The sequence below is a fragment of the Ischnura elegans genome, chromosome 11, assembly GCF_921293095.1.
Source record: "Ischnura elegans chromosome 11, ioIscEleg1.1, whole genome shotgun sequence".
Lineage (NCBI taxonomy): Eukaryota > Metazoa > Arthropoda > Insecta > Odonata > Coenagrionidae > Ischnura > Ischnura elegans.
Genome location: NC_060256.1, coordinates 79,810,851 through 79,830,901, shown reverse-complemented (window position 1 = coordinate 79,830,901; position 20,051 = coordinate 79,810,851). Strand labels below are relative to the sequence as shown.

The window sequence follows — 20,051 nt, the reverse complement described above, 5'->3', positions numbered from 1 at the left end:
AAGGTTTCTTGGTTAGATAACTCTTACTTATGCCAATTCTTTTTCAAATAAAGCGACCCGGGTTTCGATGAATTATCATTATCATCAGACGTAAATCATTATTATCATCTATTCTTCTGTTAAGTAACTAAGGTTACAATAATAGGATGTATAGATAATAATTTACGATTTGTCCAATGCGCTACAGTGTGGACTTCTAACGTCAACACCTTGTTCGGAAAAACCCAATGATATTTTACCCAAGTTCGCACTGACATGAGAAGATGGCTTGGTGATGTACCATACATGACCCGCAATCTGGAGATCCGGATTCGAATCCCGACATTGCCAAAAATTTTCGTAGAGAATTACATCCTTGGTCTATAAAACAGAGTGATCTTTTTACTGTCAACATTTGCAATAGGTTATTTATACTACGAGGAATAACAGTGAAAAGTAATTAATGGACACTTCGGTTAACAGCCTTAATTACAGCTTATTTCCATTTAAAATTAGTATCGCACTAAAATCAGCGATGCGCGCGGTGACTTTCGTAAATCTATTATAATTGCGATGTGCGAATCAGGAAAATCCCCTATTTTAATATATCCGTGACCTAAACGCCAGAAAACCCGAATCACGAACACTTGCCAATCGCTGGGAACTCGCTTAATTTAGAACCACAAATGATGGATGATGAACTTTTAGCGAACTCGCTACATCATATTATTCACGTGGCCCCATTAGATTGGAGTACCTACCAGCGCTATCTGTTCGTAAGCCATGTGAGCAGTAGTTTTTTCGGGTGTTCCCGATAGTTCGAAGAGCACGGGGAGTTCGCAGCCTTGTCTGTACTCTGCTCTACAGTCCTGTTTTATCGTCGGAATTTCATAAATAACTAAACTGCCGAAAGTTTTAATAGAACCAAATGCCCCTGCTACAATCTATAGAAAAATCTAAGGGCCATGCCTTCTCTACGTAGGTTTTCCCTTTCTCCAGTAACAGTAAACCTGGTATCGCGAGTGGCAGCTTTCGTCGCCTTTATGGCGGCGAAAAATTCTTCCATCCTCAATCCTTCCCGGCTCAGGAGCGTGAACGTAGTTATCACAACAATACGTCTTTCAATGGGTGCTTTCCATTCATGCGACTCACGCGTCGACTTGTGTCGACTCGCGGTAACTGTTTATAACTCTCCTATTCCTGTGCGTAACCGTTTGTTGACTTGTGTCACAACAGTCGGCGACACACACAGAATGGAACACGAAAACCGGGACGCAAGTCGACTTGTGTCGACGTGTGTCAATGAATGGAAAGCACCCAATTAATCCTTCTCACAACAATAAAAGTCTCAAGCTGCTCAAGAAAAATGACACAATAAAATTCAAACATACAGCTATTGTCGTCCATTGTTAAACTGTTACTAACTCCAATGAGTAAAGCCTTCCATTTCCCGTTTTTTATGTACATGTAGAAATGTAAAGAAGCATTTTTCGGATATTGCATTTTTCCCATCACTTCTTATGTGATATTTCCCTGTCCGGATGTTCTACAATCTTGGCCCGAATTTAAATTTTGGAGGTTTCAAGGTAAAATTATCTTTGAGGATACACTTCTCTTTACCTTACAGCATTCGTCACAAATGAAAAATTTAATGTAAATGCTTCTTGCCAGTAGCAGTCTTGGTCACAGTTGGAGTAAATGGGACTCCCCCAGGTGGTCAAGATTGACACATTAATCCCCATAGAATGATATACTGCGACGATGAGATCTGCAAACGTTGATAGAACTTGCATTGTAAGATTAAGAGGGACAGATGAGATTATATATTGGAACGACTCGCAGATCTCATTTGCTCTCAGACGGAGTTCGACAAACAATTAGCCATGAAGGTGATACTCTTCCTATGTGCCCTGGCGGTCCTCGCCGTGGTCAAGGTGAACGGCCACGGGTACATGTACGAGCCATGTGAAAGGTCATCGCTGTGGAGGTTAGGTGCCCCGACGCCCATCAACTTCAACGATGACGAACTCAACTGTGGAGGATTTGGAGTAAGTCTCTCTCTTTTCAAACACTGTCCCACACGCGGATGCCACTAATCCTCATTAATCTTTAACCCTTTCGCTTCCACGGCAATTTCCGATTTTTATATACAGGTATATTAATTATGTAGCCTATCAGTCAGCCTGTATTTTGCACAGTGACACTTTAGGGTCTATCTCAGTCGTACATCGTGCTATAGGAATGGAGTTTGGTACGTGCAGTATCTCTGCACGAGCATTATAGAGTTGGTCCCAGCGCTGTAGCTCGACATTGCGTAAAGAGGCGGGAAAAAAACGCGCAAAAATGGACCAAAAGCAGTCTTCCCACAAAAAGGGATACTAAAAGTGGCAAACCACAATTATTACCTGTCTCTCCACTGCAGTGATTCTTCTTTGCAAAACTCTAGCAACCGGCATCATGAGCAACACTATGGCAGGCAACAACGCCACAACGATAGGCGACAAGGCAACGACCGGTATCGCAACAGAGTCAACCTGGACGTGAAACAGGAAGGTTGGCACCGCTAGTCACTCCCATATAAAGCTCAAGTCCGATTTTTGACATTTTAAGTTTATAATTTATTTTTGCGAAGTAATTTCTTGCCACAGGAATTTGAAATTTTGACTTAGTATTCACAACATATTGTTTTTTTAAACGAAAATAAATTTAATTTTCAAATAGTAATACATATTCAAAGAAAATAATTGAATAAATATTTTTTACGGGGCTGACAAATCGCCACCTTGGGCGCTTCTAGGTGAAAACTGAAAGCCGATATATTGGCACCTTGAACGTCTGAGGGTTAACATTGGGAAAAGGGGGCCGGTGGTGTCAAATTTTAAAATATTGCACATGGTCGTGATAATAAGTCATAGCCACGATAAATGAGTCGAGAAACTTCAGATATTTTCTTCCCATTTAGGTAACTACACCAGAGCATGAAGATCAAACAGACGCTGACGATCAAATGGTTGAACAGGTTAACAAACGAGATGTACCTCTGGAGGGTGAACGAGGACACCCAGGGGATTGGTCAAGTGGCTATTGGCCATGAGACAACTAATACGATTAACCATTATGTGAAGAATATAATGGAGGTTAAAAGAAAAAATCAACCGAGAAGGGCATATATCCTTGAGTTTAATTAAACGAGACCTTTGTGCGAGTATTATCTTCAGCGATTGCACAATCTCACCCATTTTGAGGTTTATTGTTTCGGACAATAATAATTGCACATATAACTCCAATATTAATTATTTAATGCCCTTCAAAATCCAGAGTATTAAATAAAATTTCGGAAATGCTGAATACCCAAGGAAAACCGTTTTCATGGTAACTTCAAAGTACATAAAAAAATGTTAGCGTTGCCATAGCTCAGTAGCTAAGGAGTTTCTACCCCATCTTTAAGGTCAAAAAATGCTCAAAATTGTCTCCCCTACCACCCCCTTAAGTAATGCAGATTCCTTCTCAAAATACCCGGTATACATACGAAAAAAAAGCCAGATAAATATTGACACAAGGAAGAAGACCGTCAGGTAACAAAAGGAATTAGTTTTGAAATGGGAGAAATTCATGGCTGCAGTGAAAAAAATTAGGGTTACAGTACTACCGACGCGTCGGACGAAAAATTTTAAAAGTAGAATACCATAGATGATAGGTCGGGAACTTGAAGGGAATTCTACACCGCTTGTACAAAATAACGGTGGTGTATAAAACAAATAAAACTTAAAATGGGTGGAATATATTTTGCACAGATATACCATTTTTTACCATAAGTTCGAAGAAAATAAAACTTTATAAGCTCAACAGTAGAAGACTCTTAAATAGCATAGTCAATAGGAGCAGGAAATATTAAAAAAGCGCATTAATTGGCATTAATGCACTTACCTAACGGAATTTTAATTACTGGTACTAGTGGTTACCGAGAAGCTGAATCTAAATCTAGCTGTCACCATTTTCATACTTAAGGAAAATCAGCAATACTAATCAAATAGGCATTTTTCGTTTTTCGTTTTCGTCATGCGACACCAATGATGAAAATAACGTGAAAATGGTGCTTTCACCCAAAAAAGATTCTCGATCAAAAATTAGCAAATATCCGCAGACATATAAATTTTACGTTTTATGGATTATTCAGGGCCATTTGATTGTGAAAATGAAATAAAATTTCTAAATACACATATATAGATATTTTAAACTACGGGAAATCATTTTCCGTGCAAAAGAATAAGATAATATCAACACAGTTAATAAGTGATTAGAGGATAAAATAGCTAAATATGAAAATTGAAAGCCAGCAGAACTATTCGGCATGAAAATTTTCTCAGCAATGTAATTAGGAACTAAAGATAGATAAAAAGGTTGCGTATCTCAAGGAAGATGGATATGCCAACATCTCTTAACCTTTTTTAAAGTTTATTTCCTGATTTTTTACGGTATATCATTCAAGTTTAAAAACTAAATGACTAAGAATATAAAGAAAGAAAAGATGGCAAAATATCATCTTAGCAGCAGCCAAACTGAAGGATCTGACGATAAAATAATGAAATAAAAAAAATAACTTTTTCGTAGTCACATTGAAATTGCCTGGCATTAAGCCGGAGATATTAATCAGATAGCAGAGTCAGCTTCTTTTACATGTAAACCTTGAGATAGCAACACACACATTAGGTCACTTTTTTAAATATTGTGAAATCGTTGAATAAAAAAGACAATTAATCACATAAAAAAGACGACGACGGACAATCAAAAGACAACGGGCATAATCTCATCAGTTGCTTACACAACGGAGCGAAGTGGCGATTTTTTTTGCTGCCGATATTTCACGAATTCATGAGGGCCATTCAACGAACCAAATGCCTAATCGAAAAAAATCTTCACACGTAGTCTGATTAGATATGAAGAAATTAAAGCACGTGAACAATACGAGATGCAGATGAATGACTGATAACAAAATTAATATAACTTTTTTATGGATAAAAATTATTTGTTATCGCGCAAATATGGTGTTATACAAGAATGAACTTGTTAAACTATTTGTCACATTTACCTTATCTAATCAAGTCGCTCTTGAAATGATATGTGATCCACCACCACAATGGGAAACGAACACTAAATCGCATACTGCGCAGTAAAAGCAAATTGGTCGCTGTAATTAACAACGCCATTTTTCATAAGGAGAAGGAAACAAAAATCCACTCGTAACTTCAGATTCATTTTCAATCGATATTAATATCCGTTAATATTTCTTAGTCTAAATAAAAGTCTCTTTATGATCACTTACTTCCCTAGAGGCTGGCGATTCTTCTATCAATGCGATACCACGTGCCACAAAACTCTTTGAAACACAAATCTTAAACAGAAATATACCAAAAAAACTTATTCTCCTATAGAAACTTTCTGAGCTCGAGCAAGATTTTTAATCCTTTATCATGTACTCAATTAACCCTCCGAAATGGCTGGCAAACTTTCGAGGACACTAACTTTCCTGAAATGTAAATTACCCTGCTGAATGCTATTCGAAGTTGGCTAATTAAATGTTATAAATAATTTTAGCGTTAAATTAAGTTTGTATTTTTATATTTTTTCAACCTTCCGGCTCTCTAAGAAACTGGCCTTCCAAAAAAACTGGAGTCACAGATTTTTATAAAAAATTCCCCACCGGTATATTCACTTAAAAATAAATAAGATGCTATCGTTTTGCGATAAAATTGTGTGAATTATACTCATTCCAATTTTTTCACATTTTTACCAAAGATATGTGCCATGATCATGTGATTTCTTACATAAATTCACCTCGAATCATATAATTATAGTAAGGATATGGTTTCCAACTGATTTTAAAGCTAAGACTTTGTTTGTGACACTGAGTATCAATAAAATTATTCCACATAGGAAATTATTCCTTTTTCCATTACTTTTAAATTCAAATATCCAAAAATAGATTTACTCGTCCTCTCCCAGGGCTACCACCTTATCGTGGTGGAGAGGTTTGAGTGCCCCAATGACCCGGAGAGCTATGCTGGCGGGAGCGTATGCTCCTGGTAGGGCCACCCAAGCCAGACAGGTCGAAGGGTAGGGGACTGACTAAGTGTAGCCCACTGGTCCTCCAGGTTGGGGGTTGTGCGACAGGCCGGTAACCTGCCCATGTAAAACCTTCTTTAACTCATAAGCTTCACAGAGAGCCTCGGAATAGGTTAGGATTCAACAGACGACGACTAGGCAAAAGTAAGGACATGAATACGGGTATAACGGATATATTAAACATAGCCACATGGAATGTACAAGGCTTAGGCAATCACGAGTTAGAACTTAACAACACCCTTAAAGAATACAAAGTGAATATGGCGGTCATCACTGAAACAAAGAAGAAACTCAAAGGGACAAAAGACTTGGAAGATTACGTAATGATATACAGTGGAGTTGATCAGAATAAAAGAGCACGTTGTGGAGTGAGTGTTTTAATAGACAAAAAATGGAAAAATAATATCAGGGAATACACTTTCATAAACGAAAGAATAATAACGGTGCGACTCAAATTTGATAGGGGTTATTTAACAATACTTGGAACATATGCACCTGAAGATGGGAAAAAGGAAGAAACGGAGATTTTCTATGAGCAACTGCAAAAAGAAATAGGGAAGTTAAATAACAGGGACTACGTAATAATAGCTGGTGATCTTAACGCTAGAATTGGGAAAGAGCCAATTCCACAATTGATTGGAGTACATGGAGAAGACCATCTGAACCAAAATGGAAGTAAATTAAGAGAATTTATAACTTTCAACGAATTAAAAGTAACGAACACATTTTTCAAGAAAAAAGATATCAATAAATTCACCTGGTCAGCCAGGGGTCACCGATCCCTAATTGATTACATAATTGTTAACCGAAAATTAGCCTCGAGGATAACTGATACACATGTATATAGAGGAGCAAATATATGCACCGATCATTTCCTTGTTAAGGCAAAAATACAACTATGGGCAAGGTGGAAGAAGCATAATACGGAAAAGAAACAATGTCAAGTAAAGAAAATCTTCAAAACATACCTTTTGAAAGAGAGTAGTATTCGAAAACTGTACCAACACAGGGTTACACAACTGCTCGAACAGATAAAACCAGAACATGACATCAATAAGGAATGGGAAAATCTTAAGAAAGCTATTTTACAAATAGCTAATGAAGTTTTGGGCACCAGAAATAAAAAGAAACGGAAAAGAGGTTTAAAAATCTGGAGCGAAGAAATAGCACAGGCCATCGAAAATAAAAACAAAGCATACAGAGAATACCTACAGAGAAAAACAGAGGAAACGAAAGAAAAATATCACAGGGTCAGAAACCGCACGAAAGCAATAATAAGGAATGCACATATGATATCATGGGATAGATTTATAAGTGGAGTAGAGGATGATATTCATGGTAGGCAAGAAATAGCATATAAACTGATGAAACAACTCAACAAATCAGAGAAAGATACTGCCCAACTAAATGTTATACCGAAGGAAGAATGGATAGAACACTATAGGAGATTATGGTATGATCCAACATTAGATGATACGATCAACACTCCAGAGGAAACAATAGGAGTAGACCCTATTGATTTGAAAGAACTAGAATGTGCTCTGAATAAGACAAAAAATAGGAAAGCTGCTGGCATAGATGGAATTGAATCAGAGCTGATAAAATATGGAGGTACATCCCTACAAATAAGAATCCTTCATCTATACAACATGTGTTGGAAAAAGCTTGAAATCCCAAAGGATTGGAATGTGGCGAAGGTTGTTTCATTGTTTAAAAAAGGAAAAAGAAATAATCCAGAGAATTACAGAGGTATAAGCCTACTAAATACTGCATACAAAATTTACAGTAGAATAATAAATACTAGACTACAAGCTATCTCTGATGCCATTTTATTGGAAGAACAGGCTGGATTTAGGAAGGGAAGATCTTGCATCGACGATGTTTTTACTTTAAAACAAATAATTCAAAAACGAAGAGAGTTCAATCTGGAAACACATCTGGCATTCATAGATTTTGAAAAAGCATTCGATCATGTAAATAGAGAAATGTTATGGTCAGTTATGCAGAAAAGAGGGTTTCCTAGACATCTGATAAAAGCTTCCCAGAGTCTATACAGAGACACCAGAATTGTAATTGACACAGGGAAACAGATCACCCAAGAAATCATCATTAACCGAGGAGTTAAACAGGGTTGCAGCCTATCCCCAACCTTGTTTAATCTATACATAGATGACGTTCTAAGAATGTGGAAAGAGAATAATGTATCACCAGGCATAGAAATAGGACCATCTCAATACTTAAATACGATGCTGTTTGCTGACGATCAGGTTATAATACAAGATAAAGAGGACAAACTCCAGATGGCAGTACACAGACTACACGAGTTGAGCAAGCTATACAACCTGAGAATTTCAAAAAACAAAACAAAGACTATGGCATTTTTAGGAAGCAACCCGATAAGAACAAAAATTGTTATTGAGGATCAAGTCCTGGAGCAAGTGTCGCACTTCCAGTACTTAGGATGCGACATAACATATGACGAGGAAAAAGATATTATAAATAAGGTTAACACTTTCCAGAGAATATGTGGCACTATCAGAAGAACTCTAAAGAACAAAACAAGAAAAGAAACACAAATAAAATTTTACAAAGTGATGGCAGTCCCTACTGTACTCTACGGATCAGAATGTTGGGTAACAAAAAAGAAGGAATTAAGGCAGATAGAATCGTCTGAAATGAAATTTTTAAGATCAGTTAAAGGTTGCACAATATTGGATAAAATAAGAAACACTCAAATAAGAGATGAACTGGGTGTCCAAGCAGTCACTGACAAATTAAAAGAATACAAACATAGATGGAAAGAACATTTACTTCGAATGCCAAATGAAAGAATTCCAAAGCAAGCAATGGAATATCAACCATTTGGCAAGAGAAGTATAGGAAGACCAAGGAAAAGATGGTGATGTGGAGCCGGAACAGGCTTAGTAGCCTAATCCTGGAAGGAAGAAGAAGAAGAAGAGATTTACTCGTCTTAATAGCCCATCTCCGAATCGACCAAAACTCTATTTTATAATCTTGACAATTCTTAATTACTATCCCAAAAATAAAATTTTATACTCATAAATAACTTTGAACAACCCATAATTTTTTTTTAAATATCTTAACTCACTCTATTCTCCCGCGCAGCGCTTTCCCATTGGAAGTTCGTACAGAAAGCTTATTATATTAGTTTAGATGACCCTAATGTAGCGAATAGTATATTTCGGTGGAGTATCGTCGATAAAAAATCATCACTCGGATGTTCTTTGTCCACAGACCCAGTGGGTTACAAACGGCGGCAAGTGTGGAGAGTGCGGTGATGCATACAACCTGCCCCGACCCCGACCAAATGAGAACGGAGGCAAGTATGGTCTGGGATACGTCGCTAAGCGATACAAGGAAGGAGAGATGATCAACGTGAAGATCAACGTCACGGCCAGCCACAAGGGCTACTTCACCTTCAAGCTGTGTCCCATGAATGGCATTGAAGGTAACAGCAAAATATTCTACAAACCTGTCATTTGGTGGTAGTATTAACACCCGTTTTTTCATAACCACAACCATTAAGAGATTTACATGAAATCATTCACATAGAAGAAGAAATAAAGGCCAATGATTATGGATGGAAAGCGTCTAGGGTTTGCATAAAAGCAAAACAGGCAGCCTTGATTCTAACGCCTTAGGGCTGCAGCCTCCAAATATATATTTGCAAAATGGGAAAAATGGGAGACTTTATTTTTCAAACTACGTCAGAATCAACGATAAAAATTTGTTGAACGAGTCCATTGCTTTCCAGGCTTCACGGTCACGCGTGTATCCACCACGGCAAGGTTCTCCTCGATTATCAACGTTTTGACACACGACTCATGCACGGTCTTCGGGGCTGAAGTGGCCACTGAAGGTCTAACATATCCTTCAGTTCATACTAGGAAAGTCAGAAGGACCAGATGCTAAGCAAAGGGATGCTTGAAGGGCATTAGGAGTTGAAGGACTGCTCTTTCATGGGAATTGATTAGAAAAGTGGATAATCCTAAGCGCTGAAGACGATACAAGAGCATTGTGTCGAAACGTTGGTAATGATGGTGGAAATTCTGAGAAGATTTTATCAAAATAGTCGGAGGAGCAAAAGTAGGAACAGCGACCGTTGATTAATAAAATCATTAATGCTGAATAAAAGATAATATTTCAGGAGCTTGGAGTTTTCAGGGATAATTGTAGGGGTATGTTCACAGAAGTGAGGAATTTACCCACTGATTGGAGTCCATTTCAAAGAGGAATTTGACCATTTGGTTCACCAAAATCCAAAGAAATGAAGCTTTCAGCATAAAACTACCCTACTTTCCCTTGCTTTCATTCTTTAGCTTAATTCGTAAATATAGGGCGGGGAAACGGAGAAGCCTGTCGGGACAGGATGAAATTTCAGCAAGTCACGAAGTCTCCAAAAGTAGCGATATTTCAACCCACTTTCGCAGTATTCTGATTCGTCCGTTGCTCAAAACAATGAAGAAGCGAATGAGATGCGCGAGTCGCGAGGCAAATGACCGAAACGGATCCTCGCATTCCCGTAAGTCTCGCTCCAAACAGAGGGTGGAGTGAATTAAACAGTTCGGCACCGCACGAGAAAAAAAAACTATGCCATAGGCTTCACTCACAGCTATAAATGAAAAAGTCAATCGAGTTACCATCAAAATATATAAATGTTCAACAAAAATTACTCATTAAAGGCTAGGTATGAGAATGATTTTTTACAGCCTACAGGGAAAGTGGTAACCTAGTGGATAGAGCGCTTGCATGCTGTTCGTAGGGCCACAGTAAAAGCCATCCCACAGCTCAAACATTCCTTGAAGTGCGAGGCGGCTCAGGTAAGGAACAGACATGAATGTAAGTGCGAAATTCAGATACTTATGGCACAGCCCTACGTGAGCTTCTAGGAAACATATCCCAACCATTAAAGACAGCAAGGAAACCTTAAAAAAGATAACAGAATCCTTGAATATTGACGGGAGAGTCTTTATTTTCGTTTTTCTTGGGGTCTTAAAATCTAAACGCATTACTTCCGCTTGACAGGTGATTTCTCTCAGCGAATGACCCATTCAAAACTGATGCTATAATTTTGAAATTTACAGGGTATATAGTAGATATAACTCAGCGGATTCCAACCTTTTTTCCTCCCGTACCCCTTTATATGTGACTAATATCGTACCCCCAAAAATGTAACGCGCATATTTTATTACATGATTTCACTGCGGGTAGGTGACACTTTTTGTCATAAATAATTTTATAAATAGAAACTCTGTTTTAAAACCGCATACAATAGGTATAAATATGCCCTTGTTAAGAGATACATAGTTCTGGCGTCCGCCATTACCGATTATTTTCGGGACACCCCCGACTGGTTTGTCGCGTATCCCCAATACGCGACCGGTTGGGAACCGCTGGACTTTAACTCATTGTCAACATTCATCTTTTTCTCAAATTTTAAAATTTTACCTCGAAATTTTTAAATGCAAACTTTCAATTGGAGATACAGTAATAATTTGATTAACTTCTGTTCTATGCACCCTCACATTTTCACGACGATAACGTAGCGTAATGAGTAATTCGTCATTGAAAAAGGCAAATTTTCCGGTCGTGCGGATGCAATACGCCCTCTCAAGTAACTTCGGCAACTTCTGGAAAAAAATGGGTTGCTGTAGAAATGTTCCAAATAGTTTTAAATATGCAATGTATTTCTTAGGGCCTTCAATAGAAAAAAGCTAAATATACAAAAATGATGATAATCCTACATGTCGCGTCGTTCCATAGCAAATGGGGTAGTTCAGTTGGACCCGAAATCGCAATATACCAAAAGAATTCAGTATACGAAAGGAAATGATAATATAAGATGAAAAAAGAGCCTTCTTCATTCAACTTTTTCTCACAATTTTAAAATTATATGAATAATTAAGTTGCCGCCCACTTTCTAACAATGAGTGACATTATTAGAGTTTCAGTATATTAATTCGTTCAGAAAGAACCACTCGTTTAATGCAAGAAGAAATCTATTGAGAGCTAATTAAAACGATTCACCAGATACCGATGCGCGTGGTCAAGGAATAACGGCAAGCCGCTCGGTACGAGTTCGCTACGTCATCAACTTAACCGCGAAAGGGTTAAACCGACACACTGTGGCACAGGTGACAGAAATCGTGCTAACTAAGCCGCTGACGCCGATCGGCTATCGGGAGATCCGGGTTCGTATCTCGTCTAAGCTAAATAATTTTTTCACGGCGAATTCCATTCTTTGTGCATGGAAGTTAATTATTTAATGATGGTAACCTAAACATAGGTCCACCTTATAGGTTACGTAAAGGACCTAGTATTTCTTTTATGTCTTTGTTTTCAAATAATATGGAGTATTTTCAACTGCTGCCTCTCAAAAAATGAACTTCCGAAAATACATATGTATATTAATGGTGGGGGAGTGGGGAGAGAGAGCAAGGGAGGATCAGGGGAGGGGAAACGGCAAAGTGTTCTTTGCACCCCTGATAAAAACCCTAGCTCCTACATTATTATTACTCTTATTATCCTAATATTTACTATTAATTACTCCTACATTATTATTATTGTTGTTGATATTATTATTATTTATAATAATATATAACTTTTCACCCGTGCGCATGACTGCGTACGAAGCCACTGGTTAAATGCAGTGCTTTGGAGGCGAGATAAGTTAGGATTTCTTATGAGAGTAGCAAAGATACGAATACAAACGATGAAAGGACGGGGTGGAAGGGAGTTGGACGTGATTCGCATCTTCTCACCTTGTAGCGTGCTTCTGGGGTCAACATCGAACCGTCTCAATCCACCACCTATTGTTTCCCTCGTCGAGACTGAAGTCATTCCGGTCAAGTCCCAAGCCACCACCCACCCGTTCCAAGTGAGTCGTGGTGAACCGTGCGCACGTTTGACGAGGGAAAATGAGCAAAAAATGCGCAACACACGCTTCCACGGAAGGCTGACGCGTTTCTGTCCACTCTAGAGCCACGCCAGGAAATTACTAATGAAGACGTACCGTTCGTTAAGAGGTTAAGACGAAGCCTACCTCTCGCTTGATTGGTCTTTTTGGAGGGTGATTGCAGGCTTCAAACTCAACGCCATCACCAAAATATTTTCAGGGTACACAATAGCAGACCCTTTTCAACATTTGACTGCGTTTCAATTTGAATATTTCACTCCATTATTTTCTCAGATGCAACTTTTGTTACACGCGTCTTCTTAACTTTTCTGTCTCATCAATGGAATGTTGCAATTGATTTTTAACCCACTTCTCATGATCGGATCGGCTATTAACTTTGCACCCTTGCTTGCTTCTTATGACAACACAATATTCAATAATCAGAAATTTTTTAATTTACTCAATTTTTCTCTAATAAATTAATTAATTTTGTCTCTGGAAAAATAGCTTTAAATCTCCTCAATTCATGCAGTTTTTGCAGGCGGAAGATTTAAAATAATTTCAAATGCGCGCAGATTAGTTATGAGGACGAAAAATTCAACAATATCTTCCAAGTAAATTTTTGGATAAAAATTTTTTTAACAGCTCTGTTTTAATCGATAATTATTCAACGCTAAAAAGTAGAAAATAAAAATAAAATAAAAAAACAAGCTTTTTCCAAAAACGGTATAAAATGTACTAAAGAGTAAAAAAATAAGCTTTTCGTCCCTATGAGAATAACATGGGCGCCGTTTAGGTTTAGGTATAAATATTTCTTGTCAATCCTTACTTACCTATTAGGCTCTTCTACGCTCATTTCTAATAATCTAATCAACACCCACGCTTTATTCGCCAAGTGATGAAAAGCTCGGGTATATATTTACTTTTTAGTGTATTTTACACTGTTTCTAGAAAAGGAGCATTTCCTTAATTTTATTTTTATATAATCTATGTACCATAAAATAACTTCCTATGCTCTGAAAATTTCAATTTTATTGCGTGAATTTTTAAGGAAAAATACGTAACCAGAAAGGACAAAGTACGACCGGGCGAGAAGAAGGAAAGCGAAGAGTTCTTAATGGAAAAATGAGGTAGAATAGATTGAGAGGTTAATCGTAACTTTAATCGTGGTCACATCGTAATTTTCCACTTAGACACTTCTTCTTTGGTTATTTATTGATAGACTGAAGGAGGATAAGATTTACTGGACGGTCGGCGGGAAAACTTGTTGGAATTTAGGCATTTTAGAGAAAACGAAAAAAACTAGGTCCTTCTGTCAAAACTTGTTGGAATTTAGGCATTTTAGAGAAAACGAAAAAAACTAGGTCCTTCTGTCAGAAAATTAATAATGCACCATCTTAGTATTTTCCACACATTATTGCAAAAGGCTTACAAGCGTATCCGCGAGAGATAGAGGCATACCCGAAGAAGGGCCGAAATAGCTTGACTGAATTTAACGAATTGCCCTTAATTTCCCTCACAGCTAGCATTGCTTTCGTCAAGTTCCGAATTGGATGGTAATCCCTTAAGGTGCGAATACAAAGGAGGGAGCCAGTCCCCTTCCCTTACAATAAGTATCTATATACGCCGCTTAATTCAGTTCACCATCAAAAATCATTGACGAAGGGGGTACCATCTTCAAAATGCTGAAGGTGGTAATAAGTTCTATAGTCCAAAGAGTTTTCTGGTTTGACGTGAAATGGGGCTTAATTTGCACATTGGCCCGAACGATCACGCGTTTAGCACAGCTGCCAAAAAATCTGAATCGAAGACATAGAATACAAGGTGAATAAAGGCGGGAGATGAGATGCATACTTGATTCGGATCCGAAACAACAGCTCTCGCCAATAGGATGCAAAGTGGAGCATCGTTTCAGAGAGAAGTATCGAAGTAAGTGCGAAGAGAAAGCCAGCTATTGTCAGGGCAGATGCAGATGCATTTTCAGACATGAGCCAAGAAACTCATTTCCAATACGATTTCCATGCAAGCTTGAGGATGGAGTCAATTTTATAAGAGCCGGATGCCCAACTTAAACACAAAAAAAATTGTGTTAGAGGCCACTACTGCAATGAACTCATAATATTACAAGTTCTTTTTATTAATCATTGAATATTAATGCTAGAAAAATAAAATAAAGCAATTTCTCGTTTACTGAGAATTTATTGCACTATTTTTACTTTTACAAGCAATAAACCATACTGCAGAGCATCGATATTCATTACCCTATATAGCGAAGGCATTGATATCACTGATTCGATGATATTTTTTTAATGGACATCAATATTCAGAATCTATACTTTTGAGAGGTATTTTCAACCAATCTCGGTGATCGGTATATGAACTTACATTAACTGGCAAGAGAAAAATTGCCCAGAACATCAAATAGAATCACGGACCCTTGATATCGCCTAACATGATGTATATCTACAAAAAAATATCTTAACAGTCAAAGAACCCATGGATGGTTAAGTGGCTTGGTACCTAAGCCAAATTTTCGTTATTTGACGTTCGGTGGTTGGATTTCATCTATTAGAAATTACGTGAATTCTAAAGCGTATCTTTCAGCAGTTCTGACAGCCATAAATGTATAATAGAGCCACTTTCAAAATCCTCTACGAAAACCTGCTTCGGCGGCGCAAAACAATTCCAATTACCACTAACCTTCATTATTAACACACAAACTGAAAATAATCACTATATGTTGCACCAAATTAGCTAATGTTCATGGATGGATAACCACTTCAAGCACTTATGACTCGAAACAAGGGCAACGAACCCATAACAACAGACGTTTTCCCGAGCAAATTAGAAAGTACGATGTTCCAATTTTGGTATTAAATTTGTAGTCTGTGATTAGATACACGGAAAATTCAAATCACCGATCGATATTGTAAGCAATTAATTAACAACTTTATGTCTTAAACGGAAAAAATACAGAAAAAACTTGTTAGATTCCAGACTTATACCACAAAAAACAAACGAATATATATGATTGGCTCAGTTTCGGAAATCTTCACGCCCCAGGAAAACCTAAATTTAGGAATAATTCCCATCGGCCTAAAGTAAAGCCTTGTGGTGATTACTAACTACGAAAAGAGCGTTAGAGACGTGAATTAAGTTCAATTTGACAATTCCTTAATAAATCTTTCTCCGTCCCATCTTTAGGCAAGCTTGGTAAGCCAGTGGAGCAGGAGTGTTTGGACAAACACCTTCTGACCCTCGCAGACGGCTCGACGAAATGGACACTGAAAACCTTCGATGCGGGCATGTACGAGATGAAGGTCCAGCTGCCAATGGGAATTAAATGCGAGAGCTGCGTGCTACAGTGGTATTGGAGAACAGGTAAGCAATGGGAGCCGGGAAAAATAGTCTTAACTAAGCGAGCGCCACAAAGTAATGCATGCAGGATTCATGTCTTGCAAACGAGAATAAATTTGGTGGTGGGGGGATCACATATTTTTCGGGATGAAAAAATACATCCAATATGTATGAATTAAATACATTTTTACATGTTTACATTGATTTGTACTTATGCGTACCGAAAATTTCATCCTCATCCTTATTAGTCAACAATCTTAAGATTGGCTTGTCGCAGCTCTTCATTCCTCTCTCCTATCCGCTAGTCATTTCACTGTGACGTATTACTTCTCTTTTAAATGCGTTATGACCTGTCCTAAGAAACTCATTCGGGGTCGTGCTTTGCCCTTCTTCCCTTCCATTTCTCCCTCTACGATTGTTTTCATCAGGCAATCATATCTCATAATGTGGCCCACAAAACTGTCCCTTCTCATACTTACGGCTTTTACAGGTTATTTTTTTCCCATGCTTCTCAGCACTTCGTCATTATTTACTCGGTCAATCCATCTTCATCATTCTTCGGTCGAACCACGCTATCGAAAGGTTACGACTATAAATGAATCTTAAACGGAAAGTGCAGTAGAGTAAAATAGGTTTTCAGTGAGACAAGCCAGCAAATTTTAGTCCTGAGAGGTGGATGGAGGTAGAACTGATTGATTTTTTGAGGGGAATACGCCATCATCATAACAGTAGATGGGCTCGCCTAATATTCCCTAAATTTAGAACTAAATGTACGGCCATGAGTAATTGTCAATAAAGGATGGAGCATCAATATTACGCAACGTGATTTCAATTCGGAACAGATTGGTTCCAGGATGTACTTATACTGATGCGTTCTTTATTATTTATCTTAATAATGGCGTTTTGCAATGGAATTGCAATTAACGTCAAATGTAGTTACTACCCTCAGTTTCTTTCCGAAATCAATACAGCCTTATTTATACCATCATTTTCATTTCAAAGAACTTCCGCCACCCATGCAATGTGAAAGGTGAAGTTTGGATTGAATACTTAGAGTGTAAGCCCGATGGGTACGCAGTAGACTACAAGTGAAGTTTGAGTAATAGTATGCCCCAATTATTTTTTCTCCGGAATTTTAAAAGATATGGTGGCTAATACCAAACTATTGGTAACACTGGAAAATAACTCTAATCACTCAAAATTGCGTCTACAAGTAAAATAAATACTGATCATGAAATCGATTAAAATAAAACGATGGAGAATTATGTGTACCAAGCTTTTTACTTCCAACTTCCCAAAAAAATAAGTAAGGGGAAAATGAGAATGGACTTTTTTTTAAAGTTTCATGTCCACAATGTCAAAAAATGTTAATATTTAACTTGAAAAGAGTACAAAATGAATAAATGCATTCTAATTCTTCTTGCAGCTAACTCTTGGGGAACATGTGACGATGGATCTGAAGGCATGGGTTGCGGTCCACAGGAAACCTGGAGCAACTGTGCAGATATCGCTATCGAATAATTTATAAATGAACGACAGACACTAAAATAGTTGGCCTTTCAAGAAAACAAATTAGTTTCATCGACAATTTTTCTGATTGCAATGCCTTTTGAACAATCTTATCTTGAAAATGTTGCAAGAAAAAAAATGTACCAAATATATGACGGCTGAATAAATTCTGAAAATCCACCAGAAAGATTTATGATGTCCTAATCACATATAAGGTTATTTGATACCATGCTTTTACAAAAGGGGTAAAAAATTCTACGATGCCATAGGTTCATATATTTCCCTCATTGAAGCTGGAAAAATGAATAACTTGAAACATAATGAAGCAAATTTAAGAACAAATTTTCTTTTGCGAATAACAGATGACATGACGATTCCATAGCGAAATATGGTCACTAACGTTACCAATCACGTGACTAATAATCCACTTTTACCTTCAGGGATCACGTTGAATTCTTCATATATCAACTACTGAAGGATGAAAATCCAATGTATTGATCAATTGCATAAATAGCCTTAGGGGAAACCTGTTAACACTAATCAAATAGAACGTTAGAAATAGTTCCAAATAGTTAAGCAAAATAATCCTGACAAAGCAAAGCTTCAAAATTGACAGAAGAAATAGGAATGCTTTAGACTTTTAGACATTGCCTTTACATTTTAATGCTACATGTCTCATTTAATGCCACTGCAAAAGTTATGAACACATTTTTACGCAGATAGTGCTGCGTGGGTTGGAAATATTTATTGCAAATCTTGGAAGCCATACCTCTCTACCCCTTCTTTTTTCTGCATTTTCATTGTATGGATTCAGCACTTTCCACTCTAATATTCACCCTCTTTGGCACAAAAATTGGGGAATCCTGATTTCACCATGATTTTGGATGGAATGACAAGAGAGGTCCTTTTTTACATTAAATTTCACTCCCCCCCGCATAAGTCGTGGATCGTGACTTGAGGCATCATTCCCAGGGTTTCTATATAGCGTTTTTTTTTCATTCTCACCCCGCATCTCACGACACTTGAGAATTTAAAAAAATGTCATCCAAGTAGCAAAAAAATGAAAAACTATTTTCGGAGAGAAAAGAAAATCGTGTGAATTCGTCAAATCAAATCCGTAGGACCGAACCAATTTTTCGCATGGATACACGGAGAACCTTAAAAAAAGTATGCATCTTGCCAACCTTCTAAGTTTAAGATAAAGGTACGTACATTATACGCATAAATTTTCTAACATTAAGAATTTATTTTACTAGAAGAACCATAGTAAGTCAACTGTAGAGTCAGTGGAACTCCTCGATGCCACCAATATTTCGGGGCAGGGCTTCTGCCGTTAGATATTAAGCGAAAGCTTACCTGCTATTCGCATACCCAAAAAGAAGATCCTTAGCCGAAGATTATGCATTACCCTTCAGTTATGGATTACGTCAATTTTTTTATCTTCACTACAAAAACAATATTTTGCAAAATGTATATCGAAGGCGATGGAGGGCAGGTTCAAATCGAATTGCTTATTTCAAGGATTAGCATGATATAAGAATAAGTAGCTGGTATGAGGAATAACGCTGGTATCTTCTTCGGAGCATGAACTTCAAAAAAAAAAAACCCAGTTTATTTCCAGAAGATCATCTTAAGGAGCCATGAATTCGGAATAAGAAGCAGCCCTTCATACAACGGCATTTGACAAATATTGAGCAAAGACGTTCAGTTTCTTACCACATTAATTCAAATAAACATAATGTTGATGTAGTTCAGTAAAGTATGAACATATCTGCAAATAATTTGAACGTTTTAAACGGTGCCAAAGTCAATTCCGATATGAAGAAGAGGTAAAAAATAAGTTGAAACACAGAGCATTGAGTATTACTCTATTGTAGAAGCCACGACTACCAATATCTCAACAAATAACTTGACAAGAATGAGATCTGGGGGTGTTGCGTTTGAACTGCTCGAAATAATTTTCAACGAGAGAAAACTCTGTTCAGGTGCACTGAACTGCAGCTTTCGATGACTTCAAGCACTTTAAACTTCAGTTCAAGCATTGCGGTGGTAAGTACAAAAATACCGAACAGGAGAGCAGACCTTCGCGGAAGTTCAAGATGAAAACACATGGGAGCAATAAGCCGGGATGTTTGAGTGAAAAAAACTATGGAAGTTGTAGAAGAGA

The 20,051-nt window shown here is 37.6% G+C and overlaps 1 protein-coding gene across 1 annotated transcript; it reads left to right on the top strand.

Moving 5' to 3' along the window:
- The first annotated feature begins 1,809 nt into the window (after positions 1-1,809).
- LOC124167930 lies at positions 1,810-18,064 on the top strand. Its single transcript, XM_046545995.1, has 4 exons — positions 1,810-2,027; positions 9,358-9,571; positions 16,223-16,399; positions 17,802-18,064. Exons 1-4 carry the CDS (start codon positions 1,863-1,865, stop codon positions 17,894-17,896), a joined length of 651 nt encoding a protein of 216 aa, XP_046401951.1. The 5' UTR covers positions 1,810-1,862; the 3' UTR covers positions 17,897-18,064.
- Positions 18,065-20,051: the final 1,987 nt, after the last annotated feature.